This window comes from Pholis gunnellus (assembly GCF_910591455.1).
Source record: "Pholis gunnellus genome assembly, chromosome: 3".
In the NCBI taxonomy this organism is placed as follows: Eukaryota; Metazoa; Chordata; class Actinopteri; order Perciformes; family Pholidae; genus Pholis; species Pholis gunnellus.
Window position 1 is genome coordinate 29,581,416 of NC_136529.1, and position 27,500 is coordinate 29,608,915.

Sequence of the window (27,500 nt, forward strand, 5' to 3'; positions counted from 1 at the left end):
GTGTGGTGTGTGACATCACATGACATCGAGGGAGAAATCAAGATTGCCGTTGGTGAGCACTTTAAATGTGCAGAGCGTCGACTAATTGGCACAATGATGGGAGATGAGAGACTGGCATCAAACTGATGTCACCCCTGGGGGTGGGGGGGTGAGAAAGGGGGAGAGAGAGAGAGAGAGAGAGAGAGAGGAAAAGGAAGAAAGAAGGAAAAAAAGGAGTAGGAGGAAAATAGAAGGCAATAACACATGAAGGAGAATGGAATGAACAAAACACGGAGAGGAAAAATAATAGAAGGAGAACAAAGTTATGGAGAAGACAAGTGAAGGAGGTGGGAATGACAGGAAGCATGAAAAGGAGACATTGAGGGGTGGAAGGAAGCATGAAAAGGAGACATTGAGGGGTGGAAGGAAGCATGAAAAGGAGACATTGAGGGGTGGAAGGAAGCATGAAAAGGAGACATGGAGGGGTGGAAGGAAGCATGAAAAGGAGACATGGAGGGGTGGAAGGAAGCATGAAAAGGAGACATGGAGGGGTGGAAGGAAGCATGAAAAGGAGACATGGAGGGGTGGAAGGAAAGAGAGTGAGACGATGTGAGAATGAGTGAAAAGAAGTAGAAAAAAGAGGGGGAGGATAGAAAAATAGACAAAGAGAGAATACAAATAGAAATGAAAGCAGCGATGTACGGGCCCTCCTCTCTCTGAGGAGCAGAGGAAGAGGAGCAGAGGAGGAGGAAGATTCTTTCATCTCCCAGATCTTCTCAGATAAAGGAGAGAAACCATCTCTGAAACCATCTCTCAGAATTAATGAAACAAATTACTGAATAAAGATTAATCCTTGATTGACCCAATATCCCTGTCCTTGTGTCCTTGTGTCCTTGTGTCCTTGTGTCCTTGTGTCCTTGTGTCCTTGTGTCCTTGTGTCCTCGTGTCCTTGTGTCCTCGTGTCCTCGTGTCCTTTTGTCCTCGTGTCCTTGTGTCCTTGTGTCCTTGTGTCCTTGTGTCCTTGTGTCCTTGTGTCCTCGTGTCCTTGTGTCCTCGTGTCCTCGTGTCCTTTTGTCCTCGTGTCCTTTTGTCCTCGTGTCCTCGTGTCCTCGTGTCCTCACAGAATATCAAGGATATATTGAATTGATCCTGACATTCGTCTTTGTCAGTCGAATGCAGAGCCGGTCTCAGCCTGCTGAGGAGTCCTTGAGCAAGGCACTGTTAGAATAACAACGAGAATAATAGAGACGGAGTAGAAGGTTTCCTCACAGCTCTCATCTCGTTTCTTTAAAGGATGAAATGTTTAAGATGTAGTTTCAACTTAATAAAATGAACTGACTTGTATTTACTGAATGAGTTTACCAGCTAGCCCCGCCCCTTCCTGTCTCTTAATACTTTGGATTTACATTGACCAATGAGAGAGAACACTGAGCGTAGATCAGAGTCAGGGTCTCTTGTGGAGATTGTTAAGCATGTTATCTTAACAGCACTTGGTTATATTCTGCACATTCCTGCTGTTGGTGAAGATCTGACTTTGTTTGTGACTCATGACTGTAGATCTAAACAAACAAAACCTCACACATTGCATCTTTATCTTTAAGGTGTAACTCCAGCTCACCAAAGTACCACTTAGAAAGAAGACTGGAGTAGAAAGATGAACCCTTCTGTCTGAGGGAAAAGGAACATGATGAGGAACATGAAGAGGAACATGAAGAGGAACATGATGAGGAACATGAAGAGGAACATGATGAGGAACATGATGAGGAACATGATGAGGAACATGATGAGGAACATGATGAGGAACATGAAGAGGAACATGAAGAGGAACATGATGAGGAACATGATGAGGAACATGATGAGGAACATGAAGAGGAACATGATGAGGAACATGAAGAGGAACATGATGAGGAACATGATGAGGAACATGATGAGGAACATGATGAGGAACATGATGAGGAACATGAAGAGGAACATGAAGAGGAACATGATGAGGAACATGAAGAGGAACATGATGAGGAACATGATGAGGAACATGATGAGGAACATGATGAGGAACATGAAGAGGAACATGATGAGGAACATGAAGAGGAACATGAAGAGGAACATGATGAGGAACATGATGAGGAACATGAAGAGGAACATGAAGAGGTACATGAAGAGGAACATGAAGAGGAACATGATGAGGAACATGATGAGGAACATGATGAGGAACATGAAGAGGAACATGAAGAGGAACATGATGAGGAACATGATGAGGAACATGATGAGGAACATGATGAGGAACATGATGAGGAACATGAAGAGGAACATGATGAGGAACATGATGAGGAACATGATGAGGAACATGAAGAGGAACATGATGAGGAACATGATGAGGAACATGAAGAGGAACATGAAGAGGTACATGAAGAGGAACATGAAGAGGAACATGATGAGGAACATGATGAGGAACATGATGAGGAACATGATGAGGAACATGATGAGGAACATGAAGAGGAACATGATGAGGAACATGATGAGGAACATGAAGAGGAACATGAAGAGGAACATGAAGAGGAACATGATGAGGAACATGATGAGGAACATGATGAGGAACATGATGAGGAACATGAAGAGGAACATGATGAGGAACATGAAGAGGAACATGAAGAGGAACATGATGAGGAACATGATGAGGAACATGAAGAGGAACATGAAGAGGTACATGAAGAGGAACATGAAGAGGAACATGATGAGGAACATGATGAGGAACATGATGAGGAACATGAAGAGGAACATGATGAGGAACATGATGAGGAACATGATGAGGAACATGATGAGGAACATGAAGAGGAACATGATGAGGAACATGAAGAGGAACATGATGAGGAACATGAAGAGGAACATGAAGAGGAACATGATGAGGAACATGATGAGGAACATGATGAGGAACATGATGAGGAACATGAAGAGGAACATGATGAGGAACATGAAGAGGAACATGAAGAGGAACATGATGAGGAACATGATGAGGAACATGAAGAGGAACATGAAGAGGTACATGAAGAGGAACATGAAGAGGAACATGATGAGGAACATGATGAGGAACATGATGAGGAACATGAAGAGGAACATGAAGAGGAACATGAAGAGGAACATGATGAGGAACATGATGAGGAACATGATGAGGAACATGATGAGGAACATGATGAGGAACATGAAGAGGAACATGATGAGGAACATGATGAGGAACATGATGAGGAACATGAAGAGGAACATGATGAGGAACATGATGAGGAACATGAAGAGGAACATGAAGAGGTACATGAAGAGGAACATGAAGAGGAACATGATGAGGAACATGATGAGGAACATGATGAGGAACATGATGAGGAACATGATGAGGAACATGATGAGGAACATGAAGAGGAACATGAAGAGGAACATGATGAGGAACATGATGAGGAACATGAAGAGGAACATGAAGAGGTACATGAAGAGGAACATGAAGAGGAACATGATGAGGAACATGAAGAGGAACATGAAGAGGAACATGAAGAGGAACATGATGAGGAACATGAAGAGGAACATGATGAGGAACATGAAGAGGAACATGATGAGGAACATGATGAGGAACATGAAGAGGAACATGATGAGGAACATGAAGAGGAACATGAAGAGGTACATGAAGAGGAACATGAAGAGGAACATGATGAGGAACATGAAGAGGAACATGAAGAGGAACATGATGAGGAACATGATGAGGAACATGAAGAGGAACATGAAGAGGAACATGATGAGGAACATGATGAGGAACATGATGAGGAACATGAAGAGGAACATGAAGAGGAACATGATGAGGAACATGATGAGGAACATGATGAGGAACATGAAGAGGAACATGAAGAGGAACATGATGAGGAACATGATGAGGAACATGATGAGGAACATGAAGAGGAACATGAAGAGGAACATGAAGAGGAACATGATGAGGAACATGATGAGGAACATGAAGAGGAACATGAAGAGGAACATGATGAGGAACATGATGAGGAACATGATGAGGAACATGAAGAGGAACATGAAGAGGAACATGATGAGGAACATGAAGAGGTACATGAAGAGGAACATGATGAGGAACATGATGAGGAACATGAAGAGGAACATGATGAGGAACATGAAGAGGAACATGATGAGGAACATGATGAGGAACATGAAGAGGAACATGATGAGGAACATGAAGAGGAACATGATGAGGAACATGATGAGGAACATGAAGAGGAACATGAAGAGGAACATGAAGAGGAACATGAAGAGGAACATGAAGAGGAACATGATGAGGAACATGATGAGGAACATGAAGAGGAACATGAAGAGGAACATGAAGAGGAACATGAAGAGGAACATGATGACTACAGAGGTTTGGAAACTAACGAATCACGAGACGGCGTTTTGAGACTTCTTTCTCTTTGGGATGGTTGATATTTATCGGCAGAAATTCGTGAGTTTTATGAATGTGTGTCGGTGTTCCATGCCTGACTTCCTTATCAAATTCCCCCCCCCCCCCCAATCTCCAATCCAGGACCCAAACAAACCTCACACTGATTGGATTGACTGAGATCCAATCAAATAAGGAATTCTTATGTGACCGGATTTAGGGTCTGCACATATACGGAGCACACACACAACATCACACACAAACACACACACACACACACACACACACACACACACACACACACACACACACACACACACACACACACACACACACACTAAAACACACACAAACACACACACACTCACACACAAACACACAAACGGCCCTGCTCACCAAACTGAGTTACCGTGGTTACGGCAGTGGAAAATGAAAACAACCCTCTCAGGACTTTGATTATTATGGGAATTCAAAAGTTCAGTTGAAGTTGTGAATCATTTTGTTTCAGGTTGAACTTCTTTGTTGCCTTTTAATGTTTCATATTCATCTGAATATTGTCTGCAGGTTTTCCCTCCTAAAGATTTAAAGAAGTGCAAAGTGATCGTAGCTTCTACAGAAGAAGTGCAGAGTGATCGTAGCTTCTACAGAAGAAGTGCAGAGTGATCGTAGCTTCTACAGAAGAAGTGCAGAGTGATCGTAGCTTCTACAGAAGAAGTGCAAAGTGATCGTAGCTTCAACAGAAGAAGTGCAAAGTGATCGTAGCTTCTACAGAAGAAGTGCAAAGTGATCGTAGCTTCTACAGAAGAAGTGCAGAGTGATCGTAGCTTCAACAGAAGAAGTGCAAAGTGATCGTAGCTTCTACAGAAGAAGTGCAGAGTGATCGTAGCTTCAACAGAAGAAGTGCAGAGTGATCGTAGCTTCTACAGAAGAAGTGCAGAGTGATCGTAGCTTCTACAGAAGAAGTGCAAAGTGATCGTAGCTTCAACAGAAGAAGTGCAAAGTGATCGTAGCTTCTACAGAAGAAGTGCAAAGTGATCGTAGCTTCTACAGAAGAAGTGCAGAGTGATCGTAGCTTCTACAGAAGAAGTGCAAAGTGATCGTAGCTTCTACAGAAGAAGTGCAGAGTGATCGTAGCTTCTACAGAAGAAGTGCAGAGTGATCGTAGCTTCTACAGAAGAAGTGCAGAGTGATCGTAGCTTCAACAGAAGAAGTGCAGAGTGATCGTAGCTTCAACAGAAGAAGTGCAAAGTGATCGTAGCTTCTACAGAAGAAGTGCAGAGTGATCGTAGCTTCAACAGAAGAAGTGCAAAGTGATCGTAGCTTCTACAGAAGAAGTGCAGAGTGATCGTAGCTTCAACAGAAGAAGTGCAGAGTGATCGTAGCTTCTACAGAAGAAGTGCAGAGTGATCGTAGCTTCTACAGAAGAAGTGCAGAGTGATCGTAGCTTCTACAGAAGAAGTGCAGAGTGATCGTAGCTTCTACAGAAGAAGTGCAGAGTGATCGTAGCTTCTACAGAAGAAGTGCAAAGTGATCGTAGCTTCAACAGAAGAAGTGCAAAGTGATCGTAGCTTCTACAGAAGAAGTGCAAAGTGATCGTAGCTTCTACAGAAGAAGTGCAGAGTGATCGTAGCTTCAACAGAAGAAGTGCAAAGTGATCGTAGCTTCTACAGAAGAAGTGCAGAGTGATCGTAGCTTCTACAGAAGAAGTGCAGAGTGATCGTAGCTTCTACAGAAGAAGTGCAAAGTGATCGTAGCTTCTACAGAAGAAGTGCAAAGTGATCGTAGCTTCTACAGAAGAAGTGCAGAGTGATCGTAGCTTCAACAGAAGAAGTGCAGAGTGATCGTAGCTTCTACAGAAGAAGTGCAGAGTGCAAACATGTGTGACTGTTTATGTGGAAGTGATTTAAATAGTAAAGTGTTGGAGAAGGAGAGAGGACTTGAGTGTTGAGACTCACCCCATTGGCTCTGCTCATGGCCTGGTAGTAGATGCTGTAGCTCTTAGCCGGAGACAGCGGAGGGTTCCAGAAGCCTCCGTAGCTCTTGTTGTCTCCCACCGTGAACGGCTGCACCACGGTGAGGCTGGAGGGGCTCAGCTCAGCGGCCATGTAGTAAGAGGAGTCCAGGGAGGAGGCGTTACGGAAGCTCACCGGAGCAGAGAAACACTCGGGGGCCTCGGAGGCAGAGCGGCGGGTCTTAGACTTACGCTCCTCCTTCACAACCAGCTGGTAGGAGCTGGAGACAAAATAAAGTTACGTTAACTCTGACGGAGCTCATTGATCTGAATACTACGGATCGCTTTTCCTTTATACCTCAACTCAAACTTCAGGTAAATTCAATTCAATTCAATTTATATTTGTGTAACCCAAAATCACAAATTAGCCTCAGAGGGCTTTACAATCCGTACACATACGACATCCTCTGACCTTTGACCCTCACATCAGAACAGGAAGAACTCCCCAAAAACCCTTTAACGGGAGAAAAGAGGAAGAGAGGATCCTCTCCCAGTTCTAAGAAAGCAGCTGACAGATGCTGACTCAGCACTAAAGTAAGACATGGTGTGTGTGTGTGTGTGTGTGTGTGTGTGTGTGTGTGTGTGTGACAGTATTTTTTACATTCATGTATGTTTTTATATTGATAAGTCTAGATGTTTCTCTATCTGCCCGTGTCTGGTTGTCTGCGCATGTGTGTGTGTGTGTGAGGCTCCTCCAGCGGTCAGGACTAACCCAGCGGCTCTCAGCAATTACCTCCGTCCTCCACGCTGACAACTCACTTCACAATTATACGCAATTAGGGAAATGTGTGTGAGAAGAGCCGCGGTCGATGATCCTCAGCTCCCGTTTGGCAGATTTCATAAAAGATAATTGCTGAAGTGTGTGTTGGTGTGTGTGTGTGTGTGTGTGTGTGTGTGTGTGTGTGTGTGTGTGTGTGTGTGTGTGTGTGTGAGAGTGTGTGTAGGTGTGTGTGTGTTTGTCTGTGTGTGTGTGTGTGTGTGTGTGTGTGTGTGTGTGTGTGTGTGTGAGAGTGTGTGTAGGTGTGTGTGTGTTTGTCTGTGTGTGTGTGTGTGTGTGTAGTTAAAGAGAGGAGAGGAGAGGAGGAGAGAAGGAGAGGAGAGGAGGAGATAAAGAGAGGAGAGGAGAGGAGAGGAGAGAAGGAGAGGAGAGGAGAGGAGGAGAGAAGGAGCGGAGAGGAGGAGATAAAGACTGGAGAGGAGGAGAGAAGGAGAGGAGAGGAGGAGATAAAGAGAGGAGAGGAGGAGAGAAGGAGAGGAGGAGGAGAGGAGAGGAGGAGGAGAGGAGAGGAGAGGAGGAGAGAAATAACAGAAGGGACAGAAAGTGACATGACAGCGAAGCTTCAGGTGAGGAGGTACCTGATTGGTGCTCCTCGTGAGTGGGCGGGCTTTAGCAGGATGGTGATGGTGGTCTCGGTCTCGTTCATCGGAGCCTCAGACTCGTACTCCGGCATCATCGGGGCTGATGGTCAAAGAGAATATAATTATGACTTTATGACTTTTTACTGAACACTGAGACACTGTAGAATAATGATGATGTCATCACACATCATAACTGATGTGACATCACTCAGGAAGTACAAACACACTGAATATGAAATCAATAATAAAAACAAATCAACAATCCTGTTTGGATCTGTTGGTTCTTCTGATTTAACCATTCATAACATGATGTCATCTTAATAAACAGAGCCCTCATCCCGCACACACACACACACACACACACTAAGCCCTCCTCCCGTACATCCATCATCGGTCCGTCTGCAGCTGTTAGTTGAAACCTCTTCCTCCGTCAGCGGCTCAGGTTTCACACACAGACTCTGGTTCTGTTCCTACATCGATATATTAAACATAAAACGGAACCTCAAAGCTTCTAAGAACAGAAGTTTCCTTATTTGCTTCAGATCTCATGTTTGGTCATGTGACACCGATCAATGAAGTCATGAGATTAATAAACACAGACGTGACCTTTTTATAATTGAAGAAGAAGACAGAAACCTGAATACAAAGAGACAGAACAGGCGTCAGCTGACAGACGAGCTCCACAACCAATGAATGAACACGTGAGGCCGCCTGCTGCCACTAAAGACGCTCCGCTTTGTTTCTGTTTTGGTCTGGACACGAACAGAGGAGAAGATATGAAACGAGTCGCTCAGACAGACACAGAGCGATTCTCCTCATAATGAGCACGAGTGTGTCACAATGTCTTTGTGCATTTGGAGAGCAAAGACCAAACGTCACATCAACAGAGTAATCACGTGAACACGAGGAGGGTCTGGACCTGCTATCTTGGTGGAGATGCGGGTGGTGATGGGCGGGCCGAAGCCCTTGTTGGTGGAGGCTTTGATGGTGAAGAAGTAGGTGGTCCCCGGGTAGAGGCCTACGAACAGGTGGAGGGTCTCGTTCCTCAGCTTGAACACCCGGCCTCTCTGGGTGGTGAGGTCGGCGCTGGGGTCCAACGAGCTCAGAGCCTTGTAGGTGATCTGGAGACAGACGGAGACACAGTTTACTCTCTTTGACCTCACGTTGGCTCACTTTACACTCATTCAGCTTCTTTGTTACATGTTTAGAAACTCAATGAGCTGAACCGACACGTGTTGATGGACTTCAGGAGAGAAAACAGAGGAAGATGTTCTCCAGAGAACACCGTAGGAACGCTGAGGAACCGCTGACACACGTCTCATCTCTGATTTAAATGTGATCCAGTTCAAGACATTGATGTCGTCACAAAAACTCTTTAAAACATTCACAATGAGCTGATTTCACTATTTCACTTTGCTATTAACGCTGAACTAGGTTTACTCTCCTCACTGTGTCTCAGTTTGAACTCTACAGCAGTAATCTGTCCTCCATGTTGGACTCCAGAGACGCTGAGGAGACGCTGAGGAGACGCTGAGGAGACGCTGAGGAGACGCTGAGGAGACGTTGAGGAGACGCTGAGGAGACGCTGAGGAGACGCTGAGGAGACGCTGAGGAGACGCTGAGGAGACGCTGAGGAGACGTTGAGGAGACGCTGAGGAGACGCTGAGGAGACGCTGAGGAGACGTTGAGGAGACGTTGAGGAGACGCTGAGGAGACGCTGAGGAGACGCTGAGGAGACGTTGTGTCTTCACTGGTCTGAGTTTCTCCACACGAGACGAGAAGCAATCGAGCAAATCCACCCAAAGACACGAAACGGGAAGAAGCTCTTCATCAGCTCTTCATCAGCTCTTCATCAGCTCTTCATCAGTTCTTCATCAGCTCTTCATCAGTTCTTCATCAGCTCTTCATCAGCTCTTCATCAGTTCTTCATCAGCTCTTCATCAGCTCTTCATCAGCTCTTCATCAGTTCTTCATCAGCTCTTCATCAGCTCTTCATCAGTTCTTCATCAGCTCTTCATCAGCTCTTCATCAGCTCTTCATCAGTTCTTCATCAGCTCTTCATCAGCTCTCAACGGACAACTGTCGATGCACGCACACACGCACACAAACATACACACGCAGACACACACGCACACACACACACGCACACACGCAGACACACACGCACACAAACATACACACGCAGACACACACACACACACACACAAACGCACACACACACGCAGACACACACATAGACACACACACACAAACGCACACACACACGCACACAGACACACACACACACACACACGCAGACACACACAGACACACACAGACACACACAGACACACACAGACACACACAGACGCACACAGACACACACACACACACACACATGCGCGGTACTGGAACACTGGAGGACAGCTGTCATTGTGAATGACAGTCGGCACAAAAGAGTATTGACTGGTAGAAAAGAAAAAAACAATTCAACCCCAAACACATTTCAGCCCTTCACAAAGTGTGTGTGTGTGTGTGTGTGTGTGTTGGTCTTTCAGCCTCCAGTAAGAATGAAATAACCAGCTACATAAAGTGGCTCGTGAGGAGGAGCGATGGAGGAGAGATGAAGAATGAATAAAAGCAGCAGAGACAACATGAAGTAACCGGAAGGCAGAAACTTCCACCAACGGCGAAGTTTGTCCAACATTCAGCGCTGAAGCCGAACCGATGTTCCTGTTTCCTGTCGCTTGTCTTCTGGGTTTGGTTTCTCGATGAAACAGAAAGTGAGGGCAGAAGCCTTTAGTTCCACAGGAACGAACGTCCTGGTCTACTAAAGTCTCTCTATGAGGTCAAACAGAGAGCAAGACTGTAAAGAATAGAGACGCAGACACAAACACTCAAGAAACCCTCCAGTTTTACCCAGAAAGCTTTGCTGCATTTGATCTCTAATCTGCCCGTGTTTGCTGACCCCAAAATATGTATCGAACTGTATTAAAGGAACCGTGATTAACTTTTAGAGCATTAATATCTCATCATTACCTTTCACATAGATCTAGAGAATCAAGTCTCTGGTGTTCATATCAGAGCTTCTCTTTGTTCACAGCCTGACGTTTAGTGCATGTTAGTGCATGTGAGCGTGGTGATGAGTGTGTGTGTGTGTGTGTGTGTGTGTGTGAGAGAGAGAGAGGATTGAGGGTTGCAGGTGGACACAAAGAGAGGACCTGGAGTGAGAATGTGGTCCTGAAGCGTAGCAGAGAGCAGCTTAGAGGATTTCATGACCCTAACAAGTGGTTAGTGTTAATCTAACCTCACTTAATCTAACCTAACCTAACAAGTGGTTAGGGTTAACCTAACCTAACTTAATCTAACCTAACAAGTGGTTAGGGTTAACCTAACATAATTTAACCTAACCTAACAAGTGGTTAGGGTTAACCTAACCCTAACATAATTTAACCTAACCTAACAAGTGGTTAGGGTTAACCTAACCCTAACTTAATCTAACCTAACCTAACAAGTGGTTAGGGTTAACCTAACATAATTTAACCTAACCTAACAAGGGGTTAGGGTTAACCTAACCCTAACTTAATCTAACCTAACAAGTGGTTAGGGTTAACCTAACCTAACTTAACCTAACCTAACAAGTGGTTAGGGTTAACCTAACCCTAACTTAATCTAACTTAACCTAACAAGTGGTTAGGGTTAACCTAACCTAACTTAACCTAACCTAACAAGTGGTTAGGGTTAACCTAACCCTAACTTAATCTAACCTAACCTAACAAGGGGTTAGGGTTAACCTAACCCTAACTTAATCTAACCTAACAAGTGGTTAGGGTTAACCTAACCTAACTTAACCGAACCTAACAAGTGGTTAGGGTTAACCTAACCCTAACTTAATCTAACTTAACCTAACAAGTGGTTAGGGTTAACCTAACCTAACAAGTGGTTAGGGTTAACCTAACCCTAACTTAATCTAACCTAACAAGTGGTTAGGGTTAACCTAACCTAACTTAATCTAACCTAACCCTAACAAGTGGTTAGGGTTAACCAAACCTAACTTAATCTAACCTAACCCTAACAAGTGGTTAGGGTTAACCTAACCTAACTTAATCTAACCTAACCCTAACAAGTGGTTAGGGTTAATCTAACCTAACCTAACAAGTGGTTAGGGTTAACCTAACCTAATTTAATCTAACCTAACCCTAACAAGTGGTTAGGGTTAATCTAACCTAACTTAATCTAACCTAACCTAACAAGTGGTTAGGGTTAACCTAACCTAACTTAATCTAACCTAACCCTAACAAGTGGTTAGGGTTAACCTAACCTAACTTAATCTAACCTAACCCTAACAAGTGGTTAGGGTTAATCTAACCTAACTTAATCTAACCTAACCTAACAAGTGGTTAGGGTTAACCTAACCTAACTTAATCTAACCTAACCTAACAAGTGGTTAGGGTTAACCTAACCTAATTTAATCTAACCTAACCCTAACAAGTGGTTAGGGTTAATCTAACCTAACTTAATCTAACCTAACCTAACAAGTGGTTAGGGTTAACCTAACCTAATTTAATCTAACCTAACCCTAACAAGGGGTTAGGGTTAATCTAACCTAACCTAACCTAACAAGTGGTTAGGGTTAACCTAACCAAACTTAATCTAACCTTATCCGACAGAAGACGAGGCTCTAAAACTAAAACATGTTGAATCAATAGATATTTATTCCAACTGACACAATAAAATATCTTCTGTTTCATCTACGCTGCAGTTTGGCTTTGCTCATTTTATTAGTCATGAACAGCTCTCTATATTTTAATGTTCTTTCTCTCTTTCTTTCCCCCCTTCTCCATATTACATCTCTGTTTTATTTCTTTGTCCATTGAGTTACCCCGTCTCTATTTTCTCCATTTTCTCTCTTTTAGTGATCTACTCACCCATTATCTCTCTCTCTCTTTGTCTCTCTCTCTCTTTGCCTCTCTCTCTCTCTCTCTCTTTGTCTCTCTCTCTCTCTTTGCCTCTCTCTCTCTCTTTGTCTCTCTCTCTCTCTTTGTCTCTCTCTCTCTTTGTCTCTCTCTCTTTGCCTCTCTCTCTCACTCTCTCTCTCTCTCTTTGTCTCCCCCCCTCTCTCTATAGTTGATGTACTTGGAATCGGTAGAGCCATAAAGCTCAGGTTGTTTTATTGGTCAATGAAAAGGCAGGCATGCAGTGGGGCATTGCATCTTGGGTAATAGAGTATGAGTCTGTGAGGAATAACTCAGCGGTGTGTGTGTGTGTGTGTGTGTGTGTGTGTGTGTGTGTGATGAGAAAGTGAAGGAGGTTAAAAGGAGATTTAGGTAGAAAAGAGAAAGAATGTGAAGAGACAGAAATATACGGGAGAGTTTAGTTCAGTTAAGAGATAAATTACAAGACATTTGTTCATACTTTGTACTTTCTTTCTTCAAAGTCAAAGCTGAAAGAGGCTACGCTAGTTTATATAACCTGTCAACACAAACGTTATAATAATCCATTATTAAGGGTGCCTTATTGTGTGTGTGTGTGTGTGTGAGTGCGTGTGTGTGTGAGTGTGTGTGTGAGTACGTGTGTGTGTGTGTGTGTGAGAGGGTGAGAGTGTGTGTGTGTGTGTGTGTGTGAGTGAGTGTGTGTGTGAGTGTGTGTGTGTGAGTACGTGTGTGTGTGTGCGTGTGTGTGTGTGAGTGCGTGTGTGCGTGTGTGAGTGTGTGTGTGTGTGAGAGGGTGAGAGTGTGTGTGTGTGTGAGTACGTGTGTGTGTGTGTGTTTGAGAGGGTGAGAGTGTGTGTGAGTGTGAGTGAGTGTGTGTGTGTGTGTGTGTGTGTGTGTGTGTGTGAGAGGGTGAGAGTGTGTGTGTGTGTGAGTGAGTGTGTGTGTGTGAGAGGGTGAGAGTGTGTGAGTGTGAGTGCGTGAGTGCGTGTGTGTGTGTTTGTGAGTGTGTGTGTCTTTTAAGCTACAGCCAAGTTTAATGGAAATAAACAATGTTTACGAGGCTCTGTTGAAGAAATGCTCTTTGAGTTCAGTTTTGTGGTTTCCGTTCCTCTCCTGCTCCCGTTAGCTTTATTAGAGCGTCTGCAGCGCTTCGTTCCTCTCCTGCTCCCGTTAGCTTTATTAGAGCGTCTGCAGCGCTTCGTTCCTCTCCTGCTCCCGTTAGCTTTATTAGAGCGTCTGCAGCGCTTCGTTCCTCTCCTGCTCCCGTTAGCTTTATTAGAGCGTCTGCAGCGCTTCGTTCCTCTCCTGCTCCCGTTAGCTTTATTAGAGCGTCTGCAGCGCTTCGTTCCTCTCTGCTCCCGTTAGCTTTATTAGAGCGTCTGCAGCGCTTCGTTCCTCTCTGCTCCCGTTAGCTTTATTAGAGCATCTGCAGCGCTTCGTTCCTCTCTGCTCCCGTTAGCTTTATTAGAGCGTCTGCAGCGCTTCGTTCCTCTCTGCTCCCGTTAGCTTTATTAGAGCGTCTGCAGCGCTTCGTTCCTCTCTGCTCCCGTTAGCTTTATTAGAGCGTCTGCAGCGCTTCGTTCCTCTCTGCTCCCGTTAGCTTTATTAGAGCATCTGCAGCGCTTCGTTCCTCTCTGCCGTTAGCTTTATTAAAGCGTCTGCAGCGCTTCGTTCCTCTCCTGCTGCCGTTAGCTTTATTAGAGCGTCTGCAGCGCTTCGTTCCTCTCTGCTCCCGTTAGCTTTATTAGAGCGTCTGCAGCGCTTCGTTCCTCTCCTGCTGCCGTTAGCTTTATTAGAGCGTCTGCAGCGCTTCGTTCCTCTCCTGCTGCCGTTAGCTTTATTAGAGCGTCTGCAGCGCTTCGTTCCTCTCCTGCTGCCGTTAGCTTTATTAGAGCGTCTGCAGCGCTTCGTTCCTCTCTGCTCCCGTTAGCTTTATTAGAGCGTCTGCAGCGCTTCGTTCCTCTCCTGCTCCCGTTAGCTTTATTAGAGCGTCTGCAGCGCTTCGTTCCTCTCCTGCTCCCGTTAGCTTTATTAGAGCGTCTGCAGCGCTTCGTTCCTCTCTGCTCCCGTTAGCTTTATTAGAGCGTCTGCAGCGCTTCGTTCCTCTCCTGCTCCCGTTAGCTTTATTAGAGCGTCTGCAGCGCTTCGTTCCTCTCCTGCTCCCGTTAGCTTTATTAGAGCGTCTGCAGCGCTTCGTTCCTCTCCTGCTCCCGTTAGCTTTATTAGAGCGTCTGCAGCGCTTCGTTCCTCTCCTGCTGCCGTTAGCTTTATTAGAGCGTCTGCAGCGCTTCGTTCCTCTCCTGCTGCCGTTAGCTTTATTAGAGCGTCTGCAGCGCTTCGTTCCTCTCCTGCTCCCGTTAGCTTTATTAGAGCGTCTGCAGCGCTTCGTTCCTCTCTGCTCCCGTTAGCTTTATTAGAGCGTCTGCAGCGCTTCGTTCCTCTCCTGCTCCCGTTAGCTTTATTAGAGCGTCTGCAGCGCTTCGTTCCTCTCCTGCTCCCGTTAGCTTTATTAGAGCGTCTGCAGCGCTTCGTTCCTCTCTGCTCCCGTTAGCTTTATTAGAGCGTCTGCAGCGCTTCGTTCCTCTCCTGCTCCCGTTAGCTTTATTAGAGCGTCTGCAGCGCTTCGTTCCTCTCTACGTTCTCAGCATGTAGCAGATCCTCTGCAGCGACGCTGCTGAATAAACTTCTCTTCACTTGTTTTGTAACTTCTCAGGAGTCCGGCCTGGAAAACACAATCAATGGCAGTTTTGCATGTCAATGATGAAAACAATGTAATTCTCCACAACGATGCAACCGAATGTCTTCCACACTTTTTGACTTCAACTGTACGTATTTGACCTGTGACCCAGCTGATGAAGCTGTACTCTGTGTTTATAGTGATAAACAGGATGCGTACTGACCAGTGTTCATATGACTGCATAGCTCCACGTGATGCAGGCCAATACACGTCCTCTTCTTGTCATTTAGCAGCTGGATCATTTTCTTTCTTAACCATATTACAGATATGTTTTCATCTTTTTAAGAATAAATTCTAACATCTTTGACTTTTTCTTCTGTCATTTCTTGATTTGATGTCATACAATCAGACTGCTTTGTGCTAGTTGCCAACGCTCTTAACTGTGCTAACAGCTAAGAGAGGCTTTAGTTTAAAATATGAAACACAATGACTTTGCTCTGAATGCAGCTGAAGAGCTTGTTGAACATGAAGAACAGAGAAAGAATGGAGACTGTAGTGCGACACATCCTGTCCTGCTGATTAGCCACATTCTCCAATATGAAAAGAGAATATTGTACACCACATATCCTCCCATTTACTACATCTAAATATATTCTCTGAAGTTCCAACATAATAAATATTAATATGTTTCTGCCCTCAAAGTCTTTACTAAGTGTGTCAAGACCCAATATTCACAACATCAAATCATTTCCATCTCAAAGCTTCCCGACGGAAATCCACGACAGGAAGACTGCCGATTCAACAGCACTTATAGTATATACAGTATATATATATATATATATATTTGTATGTATATAATAGTTGCATAGATACAACCTGAATACACTTGTCTCTCTTCCTCCCCTCCCCCACCATGCACCCAGGCACCTCCTGCTCGTCCACTTCTGGAGGCATCTACAGTTTGAGGTTTCATTTCTGGTTTCAGAAGCTTCCATTGGGGACAGACTGTTCTCCTGCTTCCCGGCATTAAAGTGTGGAGACATTCTAGGTCACTACGAACAGAAAGGCAAACACAAATGAAAACACACCGATCCAAAGATGCACACGTAAACACTGGTGCACGCACACGTGAACACACGGAGGGGAACGGGGTGTTTGCTGTTTTCCTCGTCCCACGTCTCTATTGTTCGGTACAAGATAAGCTAACTGGAGAAAGAAATAGCAACAGACAATAGACCTCTATTGTTCTCATCAAGTCTTGATAAGAGAGAGAAAGACAGAAGGACAGAGCGAGATGAGGACTAAATATAGCCTGATACCGTTTCCAGGCCGTAGTATTGTTCTCGCTGAGATAAATATACACCAGAGAGCGATGGAACAATCTCGCCTCATAAACAGCCGGGCTGTTAATCACCAACAAAGGCCTCCATCTCTAAATCAGGCCGTTCAATCAGCGGTCATGAGGCAGAAGCGAGGAGCGACTGACAGGAAACCGGAGCTTTGGAACGCTTCGTCTGCTGTGGCGACCCAAAGTTCACCTCATTATAAACACCAAACCCACGGCAAACATATCACAGTCGACACTCAGCCCACCCTGAAGAGGTGATCAGAGATGGAGCGTTCAAATCCGTCTGCAAAATCAGCCACTGCTGACAGTTTGACGGGAAACGGCTCGGATCGTCTTCTCGCTCGTCTGACAGCCAAACGGCTACTTCCTGTCAGCCGAGTGAAGACGAGTGACAGAAAGAGCACTCTCCCTCTAGACGCTGATGTGGGCCACACATGCTGCTGCTGCTTCACTGCCACCAGCAGAATCCTCTGCAGACGAGCTGTTCATCTCAGACTGGCAGAAACAGACACGACCCTCAGTCTGTGACTGAATCTGTGTTGTTACTTTGCTTTGTTCTATTTTGCATTTAGGTATTAACAGAAGCACGCAGAGCTTCAGTTATATGTTCAAACAGAAGCTGTAAGCTCACGGTCAAAGGTCAGAGTCACAGATCCTGGATCTGTTCCTCCAGCATGCTGTTACCTGAGATGTGGATATGAGAGAGAGAACAATCATGTTTATCATGTTTATGTGTACTGAGAAGAACAAAGTCAACAGAGGCAATAAAGAGAGAAGCGAGGCCTCAGCAGCAGGAAGCACGGGACGAATAAAAAGAGGAATATTAGACATGAAGAGCTGGAGATGTCGAGGGAGGCGTAGCCGCCTGCTGAGAAGCTGCTTGTAGGTTTTGGCTTGTGGGGCTCTCGGGGTTGTGTGATTGGCTGGATAAAATGGGGAGGAGTCCCGATTGGCTACAGGAAGATGGAGTGCTTGAGATTAAAGCCCGGCGCACAATGTGTGTGTGGGGGCGTGCATCCATGCACACCCTCCAAATGGTTCAAGAACAGCTTTCAATTGACTTTGGGTAGGCCTTGGATAGGCCTTGGATAGGCCTTGGGTAGGCCTTGGATAGGCCTTGGGTAGGCCTTGGATAGGCCTTGGATAGGCCTTGGGTAGGCCTTGGATAGGCCTTGGGTAGGCCTTGGATAGGCCTTGGATAGGCCTTGGATAGGCCTTGGATAGGCCTTGGATAGGCCTTGGGTAGGCCTTGGATAGGCCTTGGATAGGTCTTGGGTAGGCCTTGGGTAGGCCTTGGGTAGGCCTTGGATAGGCCTTGGATAGGCCTTGGGTAGGCCTTGGGTAGGCCTTGGATAGGTCTTGGGTAGGCCTTGGGTAGGCCTTGGGTAGGCCTTGGATAGGCCTTGGATAGGCCTTGGGTAGGCCTTGGATAGGCCTTGGATAGGCCTTGTAGGCTAGTATCCTCTAGTATGCTGTGCTCTGCTGGGGGGGCGGCATCACTGCTCAGGATCAATAAGATGATCAGGAAGGCTGGCTCAGTGATCGGCCTAACCCCGGCCTCACTAGAGGTAACTAGAAGAGAACAAGGCCAGGTTGTTTCCTGTGAAGGTGTTGTTAAAGGACTCAGGAGGCCTCAGTGTTCTACTGAAGCCTTTCTGATGTCAGTCATGTTTCATACGGTGTACAGTAAACACTTCCTTCTCTTATTTATTCTTTGTAGTGTGTGTTTTGTCTGTTGTGCACTGTGGACTGTCTATTGTTGTCTGTACGTGTCTATTGTTGTCTGTATGTGTCTATTGTTGTCTGTATGTGTCTATTGTTGTCTGTACGTGTATATTGTTGTCTGTATGTGTCTATTGTTGTCTGTATGTGTCTATTGTTGTCTGTACGTGTATATTGTTGTCTGTATGTGTATATTGTTGTGTGTACGTGTCTATTGTTGTCTGTACGTGTCTATTGTTGTCTGTATGTGTCTATTGTTGTCTGTGCGTGTCTATTGTTGTCTGTACATGTCTATTGTTGTCTGTACGTGTCTATTGTTGTCTGTACGTGTCTATTGTTGTCTGTACGTGTATATTGTTGTCTGTATGTGTCTATTGTTGTCTGTATGTGTCTATTGTTGTCTGTACGTGTCTATTGTTGTCTGTACGTGTATATTGTTGTCTGTACGTGTCTATTGTTGTCTGTATGTGTCTATTGTTGTCTGTATGTGTCTATTGTTGTCTGTACGTGTATATTGTTGTCTGTACGTGTATATTGTTGTGTGTACGTGTCTATTGTTGTCTGTATGTGTCTATTGTTGTCTGTGCGTGTCTATTGTTGTCTGTACGTGTATATTGTTGTCTGTATGTGTCTATTGTTGTCTGTACGTGTCTATTGTTGTCTGTACGTGTATATTGTTGTCTGTATGTGTCTATTGTTGTCTGTACGTGTCTATTGTTGTCTGTACGTGTATATTGTTGTCTGTACGTGTCTATTGTTGTCTGTATGTGTCTATTGTTGTCTGTATGTGTCTATTGTTGTCTGTACGTGTATATTGTTGTCTGTATGTGTCTATTGTTGTCTGTACGTGTATATTGTTGTGTGTACGTGTCTATTGTTGTCTGTATGTGTCTATTGTTGTCTGTACGTGTATATTGTTGTCTGTACATGTATATTGTTGTGTGTACGTGTCTATTGTTGTCTGTATGTGTCTATTGTTGTCTGTGCGTGTCTATTGTTGTCTGTACGTGTATATTGTTGTCTGTATGTGTCTATTGTTGTCTGTACGTGTATATTGTTGTGTGTACGTGTCTATTGTTGTCTGTATGTGTCTATTGTTGTCTGTGCGTGTCTATTGTTGTCTGTATGTGTCTATTGTTGTCTGTACGTGTATATTGTTGTGTGTACGTGTCTATTGTTGTCTGTATGTGTCTATTGTTGTCTGTATGTGTCTATTGTTGTCTGTACGTGTATATTGTTGTGTGTACGTGTCTATTGTTGTCTGTACGTGTATATTGTTGTGTGTACGTGTATATTGTTGTGTGTACGTGTCTATTGTTGTCTGTATGTGTCTATTGTTGTCTGTATGTGTCTATTGTTGTCTGTACGTGTATATTGTTGTCTGTACGTGTATATTGTTGTGTGTACGTGTATATTGTTGTGTGTACGTGTCTATTGTTGTCTGTATGTGTCTATTGTTGTCTGTATGTGTCTATTGTTGTCTGTGCGTGTCTATTGTTGTCTGTATGTGTCTATTGTTGTCTGTACGTGTATATTGTTGTGTGTACGTGTCTATTGTTGTCTGTATGTGTCTATTGTTGTCTGTATGTGTCTATTGTTGTCTGTACGTGTATATTGTTGTCTGTATGTGTCTATTGTTGTCTGTACGTGTATATTGTTGTGTGTACGTGTCTATTGTTGTCTGTATGTGTCTATTGTTGTCTGTACGTGTATATTGTTGTCTGTACGTGTATATTGTTGTGTGTACGTGTCTATTGTTGTCTGTATGTGTCTATTGTTGTCTGTGCGTGTCTATTGTTGTCTGTACGTGTATATTGTTGTCTGTATGTGTCTATTGTTGTCTGTACGTGTATATTGTTGTGTGTACGTGTCTATTGTTGTCTGTATGTGTCTATTGTTGTCTGTGCGTGTCTATTGTTGTCTGTATGTGTCTATTGTTGTCTGTACGTGTATATTGTTGTGTGTACGTGTCTATTGTTGTCTGTACGTGTATATTGTTGTCTGTATGTGTCTATTGTTGTCTGTACGTGTATATTGTTGTGTGTACGTGTCTATTGTTGTCTGTATGTGTCTATTGTTGTCTGTGCGTGTCTATTGTTGTCTGTATGTGTCTATTGTTGTCTGTATGTGTCTATTGTTGTCTGTACATGTCTATTGTTGTCTGTACGTGTATATTGTTGTCTGTACGTGTATATTGTTGTCTGTACGTGTATATTGTTGTGTGTACGTGTCTATTGTTGTCTGTACGTGTCTATTGTTGTCTGTACGTGTATATTGTTGTCTGTACGTGTCTATTGTTGTCTGTACGTGTCTATTGTTGTCTGTACGTGTCTATTGTTGTCTGTACGTGTCTATTGTTGTCTGTACGTGTATATTGTTGTCTGTACGTGTATATTGTTGTCTGTACGTGTCTATTGTTGTGTGTATGTGTCTATTGTTGTCTGTACGTGTCTATTGTGTGTACGTGTCTATTGTTGTCTGTACGTGTCTATTGTTGTGTGTACGTGTCTATTGTTGTGTGTATGTGTCTATTGTTGTCTGTACGTGTATATTGTTGTGTGTACGTGTCTATTGTTGTCTGTACGTGTCTATTGTTGTCTGTATGTGTCTATTGTTGTCTGTACGTGTCTATTGTTGTCTGTATGTGTCTATTGTTGTCTGTACCCATTAGCTGCAGCTACGAGGCCTGTATTTTTATTTTGTATTTTTTTAATCAATCTGTTAATGTATCTTTTTATTTATTTATCCATTTAATGTATTTATTTAAGATCTCCGTGTGCGTGAGTTGAACTGTTTGTGTGTCTTATTGATATGAAATCTTGTTTTCTAGCAGCCATGCTGTTTTGACATGAAGATGAAATTATAAACACATTGTGATGTTCAAGCTGTTTGTAATCAAACTGTTGTGACTAAATAGAATTATTGGAGTGATTGTAAAGAAGGAAACAGAAGAACTCTGCTACTGAAACCATGAGCTGATGATGAAACCACAGAAGAAGAAGATGCTCCTTTTCTTGGGCTGTGATGATCTGATGAAACTGTAAGACATATATCAGATACACACAGGCCTACAGTACAACACACAGTACACACAGGCCTACAGTACAACACACAGTACACACCGGCCTACAGTACAACACACAGTACACACAGGTGTGTAAGTGATAGCACACATACACACTGAATGAGGTCAGCAGCTCAAGGACACCAAACTAAATATAGTCCATTTATTGAATGAGAAACAGAGGAAAGAGAAGCTGGAGAGAAGATGAAAGTTCTTCTCTCTTCAGTGTCTCATGTCTTCATGTCTTCATGTCTTCATGTCTCGTCTCTATTTCTGTCTTTGACTTGTAAAAGAGTCAATTATTTCTGATCTTTGTTCTTTAAACACCAGAGCAGCGCTTTGATTTCTTCAACCCTCCGTTTGTTTCTCTCTTCAGATCGAGCAGAAACATGCCTCCATGTGTGTGTGTGTGTGTCTGTGTGCGTGCGTGTGTGTCTCTGTGAGTGTGTGCGTGTGTGTGTGAGTGTGTGCAACACTAACCATGCTGTGATCTGCTCCACTGCTTTCTTCTAGTCAGTGTTAGCTTCAGCATCTGATCATCCATCCATCCATCAATCCATTCATCCATCAATCCGTCCATCCGTTCATCCATCCATCCATCCGTTCATCCATCCATCCATCCATCCGTTCATCCATCAATCCATTCATCCATCCATCCATCCATCCATCCATCCATCAATCCATTCATCCATCAATCCGTCCATCCGTTCATCCATCCATCCATCCATCCATCCATCCACCCGTCAATCCGTTCATCCATCCATCAATCCGTCAATCCATTCATCCATCCATCCATCCATCAATCCATTCATCCATCAATCCGTCCATCCGTTCATCCATCCATCAATCCGTCCATCCGTTCATCCATCCATCCATCCGTTCATCCATCAATCCATTCATCCATCAATCCGTCCATTCATCCATCCATCAATCCGTCCATCCGTTCATCCATCCATCCATCCGTTCATCCATCAATCCATTCATCCATCAATCCGTCCATTCATCCATCCATCCATCCATCCGTCCATCCGTCCATCTGTTCATCCATCCATCCATCCGTTCATCCATCAATCCATTCATCCATCAATCCGTCCATCCGTTCATCCATCCATCCATCCATCAATCCGTCCATCCATCCATCCATCCATCCATCCATTCATCCGTCCATCCATCCATCCGTTCATCCATCCATCCATCCGTCCATCTGTTCATCCATCCATCAATCCATCAATCCATCCATCCATCCATCCATCCGTTCATCCATCCGTCCATCCGTCCATCCATCCATCCATCCATCCATCCATCCATCCGTTCATCCATCCATCCATCCATCCGTCCATCCATCCATTCATCCGTCCATCCATCCGTCCGTCCATCCATCCATCCATCCATCCATCCATCCATCCATCCATCCATCCATTCATTCATCCGTCCATCCATCCGTCCATCTGTTCATCCATCCATCCATCCATCAATCCATCCATCCATCAATCCATCCATCCATCCTTCCATCCCTGGTCTTCTCATGGTAACAGGGACCATGACCCAGGATGGTGTTAGGAGGTCTTTGGAGGTCTTTGGAGGTCTTTGGAGACCTCCTGTGTTTCATATCGATGGCCTGACGTTACAAATCAATCGAGTCTGTCTGAAACCGATTGAAGATCTTGAACCCCATGATTGTAAAGTCCCTCCTTTAAAACCTGAAATACCTAAATCCACCAACAGATCTGGTGCCCGGGTTGAAACCAGTTCAAGTGTTTAAAAAGATTAAAATCCCTGAAACTAACCGGGTCTAATCTTGCAGGACGGGATCCTCTTCTGGATTAGAAGTTTCCAGTGTGACAAACACGCCAGCTGATTGGCTGAGAGCTCTTCTGTCAGCTAAGGATGATGTCTGATCGCTTTAAGAAGATCCCAGTAAAACCAGTAAAACCTCATATTGAATCTAATCTGCTGGATCTCAAAGGTTTCTGAGACTTAAAGACTTTGTTTAGTGCAGCAGATTATTCCTTAAACTGCAGCAGATGAATCCATATTCAGAGATGATCATCAATACCAGAAATAATGCGGATTTATTATCGTCTGTTTCCTCGTACGTTCATGGAAAAGATTGTGATGATCAAATGATCATCCATGTTTGTCTCCCTCCCCTCCTCCCTCCCTCCCTTTCCCCAGACATCATTTATCTGCTCTCAGATGAAGAGGACAGTGGGGGGGGGGGGGGGGGCTCCCTTTAGATCTCACCCAGATGTATCCTTTAATCCTGTAATTAGCTGTAATTATAGTAATAGAAGCAGGAGATGAAGTGATCATATTTGCACACAGAATGAATTCATGTAATGGTGCTATACTCTCCCTTCGTTCTTCTCTTTCTCCTTATCTCTCCTCATTGTCAGAGGTCTAATTCATCCGGTGTTCCTCCAGCGCAGCGATGGGAACATGAGTGGAGACAACAGGAGCCCTTTAGATGTCGCAGATGATGCCTTTAATCCCGTCAATAGCTGCAATTATAGTAATTATCTCTAATAGCTGCGCTTTGTGTCGAGCCTCCGATATGTTTAACACATGAAGCCTCCGCCAGCAGAGAGGGCGGCTCACACTCACATTAATGAAACGCACACAAAACAAGATCGAATCCATGTCCCAGAGTGTGGTTCAAGCTGTGGCTCCGGGCCTGATGGAGGTCTCAGAGACGGTGATGAGCGGACGGACTGGAGACGGATGCTTCAGAGCGATAGAGGCTAAACGGAGCCAGATGTGTAAGAAGAACATTTATTCTCCATCCAGCCGAAAAAATATAATACGACGATACCGGCCATCGTCCTAATAACTACTGACAATAGAAACACAAGAGTCAACAGTGACGTTAATGCTGCTCACAAGAAGAAACGTTCTCCATCTCCAGCTGGTCCAATGTGACGATTGGCAGCTTTTATGATTTTGTTGTTAAATGTTTTAATTGTGAAAACCAAAACAAGCTATTTCATGATGTTAGATATATTTATTACAAATATGAGCATTAATGCTTTCAGGTCATCGATCCCTGATAATATTAGAGGACAATAGATCTTCACGTTAGTAATACTGACAGAAACAGCTTAGTGATGAAGAAGAGCCGTACATGGTGTCACATGGTGGTGCATTGAAGCTCCATTCAGTAGAATGAGTATTGGATGAAAGTAAAAGATGAGATTATCATGATGTGTTCACATGTGATGCTGAGCAGAGCTCCTCCTCTCTGCAGACTCACAAAATAAATCTTTCTTTTAGCTTTAACTTCCAATAAGCAATGATGCTGATTCAATTTCTACATTTCATATCTTCACCCCTCAATCCAAATCACAGCTTTTGGTAACGACTGCTTTCTTCTGTCCTCTAGACCAGCGGTTCTACCTGGTCTGGCTGCGGGACCCACCATCCCCCCTCAATGACAAGCAACTTCTCAAATGCTTTAATGAGAAGATGGAGCGTCTGAAGCTGAGCTGAACTCGTCCTCTGCAGGCGTCGTGTAGCAGCTCTCTGGTGCTGATGAGTAGTTCCTGTCAGTCCCCGTCCGCAGAATGACTACTGGCTTCATTGGAGCTGTGGTCTGTTGTTTGATGTCTTCAATTCGTCTACTTCGTGTCATTTGACTGACGAATAGTTTTCAGTTGATCTGCTGCTGATTGATCCAACACGTCCACGCTGCAGGTCAGTGAGACTCGTGTGACGTCCTCCGGTCTTGAAGTCGTCTTTGAACGTCCTCAACAGGTTTATCTTTGAGAGGCTTTTGACGGCTTCATGCCTTCTTGTGTCAGAACCTCGCTGCACAAAACACACTTTTGTCCTCAATGTAAGAAAATCCACATCTCATGTGGTCGCTGTCGTACTTGCGTTTCGTTCAATTAGCATGAAAACACACAGTGTGTGTGTTCTTCTATGCTGTCTATTAGCATTACAGGCAAAGGCCCGCGACCCACTGAAAACGGGTCCGCGAGCCACCAGTTGAGAACCTCTAGAGGCTGCTGAGCTGTTTCACCATGTAGACTTTAAAACATCACCAACATGATGCAACAATGTGACACGATGTCCGTCTGCTACATCAAAACTATTGAGACGTGATTAAAGTGACTGAAGTCAGATGGAAACATTATCTCATTGGTTTAAACAGACAAACTGCATCAGCTGCAGAAAAAAGGAAACAAATCGCTATAAGATCATTGTGACTGAGGTATCATGGAAATATCCTTTCACACTCACACACACACACACACACACACACACACACACACACACACACACACACACACTCTCTCTAATAGCCCTGCCAGGTCTTGGTGTGAGGTGTCTCCTTGATGCAGTGATATAAGAGGCAGACAGGAGGCAGAGAACGGGTCAATAATTCATTAGACAGAGGGCTCAACTCAACTTCAACCCAAATAAACCATCTAGAACCCCCAACACACACACACACACACACACACACACACAGTCACAATCTATCTCTCTATCTCACTCACTCCACACGTTGTCTCAAGGACTGTCGAGGGATAAGTTTCTCTTTCTCTTCATTTCCAAGGCCAACGTTTCTCTTTTAAAGATTCTCCTCTGAGCTGCTGCTGAGTGCTATAGATCTATATATATATATATATATATATATATATATATATATATATATATATATAGAGTATCTATATATATATAGAGTATATGTGAGTGTGACGTCTGTGACTGACCTCATACAGAGTGATGACCCCGTTGGTCTCGTTGGGAGCTTTCCACTGAATGAAGATCTTCTCTTCATACGGAGTATTCTGGAGAGACTCCATGGGCACCGAGGCTGGAACTGTAGAGACAGAGAGACCAATACTACATCATCATCATCATCATCATCAATACATCATCACCAATACATCATCATCATCATCAATACATCATCATCATCATCAATACATCATCATCATCATCAATACATCATCATCATCATCATCAATACATATACAGTATATATATATGTATATATATCTATACACCTCTATAGATATATATAGATATATATACATATATATATATCTATACACCTCTATAGATATATGACAGAGAGAACACTACAGTACCAACACATATATGAGTCTGTGTGTTACTCGATGTTATATTCTCGGTGGGGCTGCGTTCTTCCTGAAGTCTCCACTGTCTTTAGAGCGTTGAGCTCCAGGTTGTTCAGACCACCAGGTCACCAGATGATCAGTCTCCCACCTGTAGGCGGACTCATCCCCACCAGAGATGAGTCCAATGAGGGTGGTGTCATCCACGAACTTCAGCAGCTTGACGGACTGGTGACTGGAGGTGCAGCTGTTGGTGTACAGGGAGAAGAGCAGAGGGGAGAGAACGCAGCCTTGGGGGGAACCGGTGCTGACGGTCCGGGAGGCTGAGACGTGTTTTCCCAGCTTCACGCGCTGCTTCCTGTCAGACAGGAAGTCTGTGATGCACTTGCAGGTGGAGTCGGGCACGTGCAGCTGAGAGAGCTTGTCATGCAGCAGAGACGGGATGATGGTGTTGAAGGCAGAGCTGAAGTCCACAAACAGGATCCTGGCGTAGGTTCCTGGGGAGTCCAGATGCTGGAGGATGAAGTGAAGGGCCAAGTTGACTGCGTCGTCTACAGACCTGTTGGCTCTGTAGGCGAACTGCAGGGGGTCCAGGAGTGGGTCTTTTGGGTGGGACAGGACAAGGCACTCAAAGGACTTCATGACCACAGAGGTCAGGGCGACGAGCCTGTAGTCGTTGAGTCCTGTGATCCTGGTTTTTTGGGGAGGGGGATGATGGTGGAGGCCTTGAAGCAGGCTGGTACGCAGCATGTCTCCAGGGAGGTGTTGAAGATGTCTGTAAACACCAGAGACAGCTGATCAGCACCATCAGAAGCAGAGTCACGTGCTGAGAGCTGGTGTTGCAGTTTCTCAGAGGACAGACGTTTAGCGTCTCTCACCGCCTCACTAAACCTGTACTTGACTCTTTGTACAAGTCCTTGTCCCCA

The 27,500-nt window shown here is 44.4% G+C and overlaps 1 protein-coding gene across 1 annotated transcript in view; it reads right to left on the reverse strand.

Moving 5' to 3' along the window:
• Window positions 1-27,500, reverse strand: part of ptprt (protein tyrosine phosphatase receptor type T) — a gene marked incomplete at its 3' end in the record, with an annotated part of 196,071 nt that overhangs the window by 116,068 nt on the left and 52,503 nt on the right. Inside the window, exons 6-9 of the mRNA XM_079185368.1 lie at window positions 26,206-26,315; window positions 8,686-8,887; window positions 7,764-7,866; window positions 6,352-6,628 (exon numbers count right to left, since the gene is read on the reverse strand). Coding sequence (XP_079041494.1) covers window positions 6,352-6,628; window positions 7,764-7,866; window positions 8,686-8,887; window positions 26,206-26,315 — 692 coding nt within the window. The remainder of the gene's footprint in view (window positions 1-6,351; window positions 6,629-7,763; window positions 7,867-8,685; window positions 8,888-26,205; window positions 26,316-27,500) is intronic.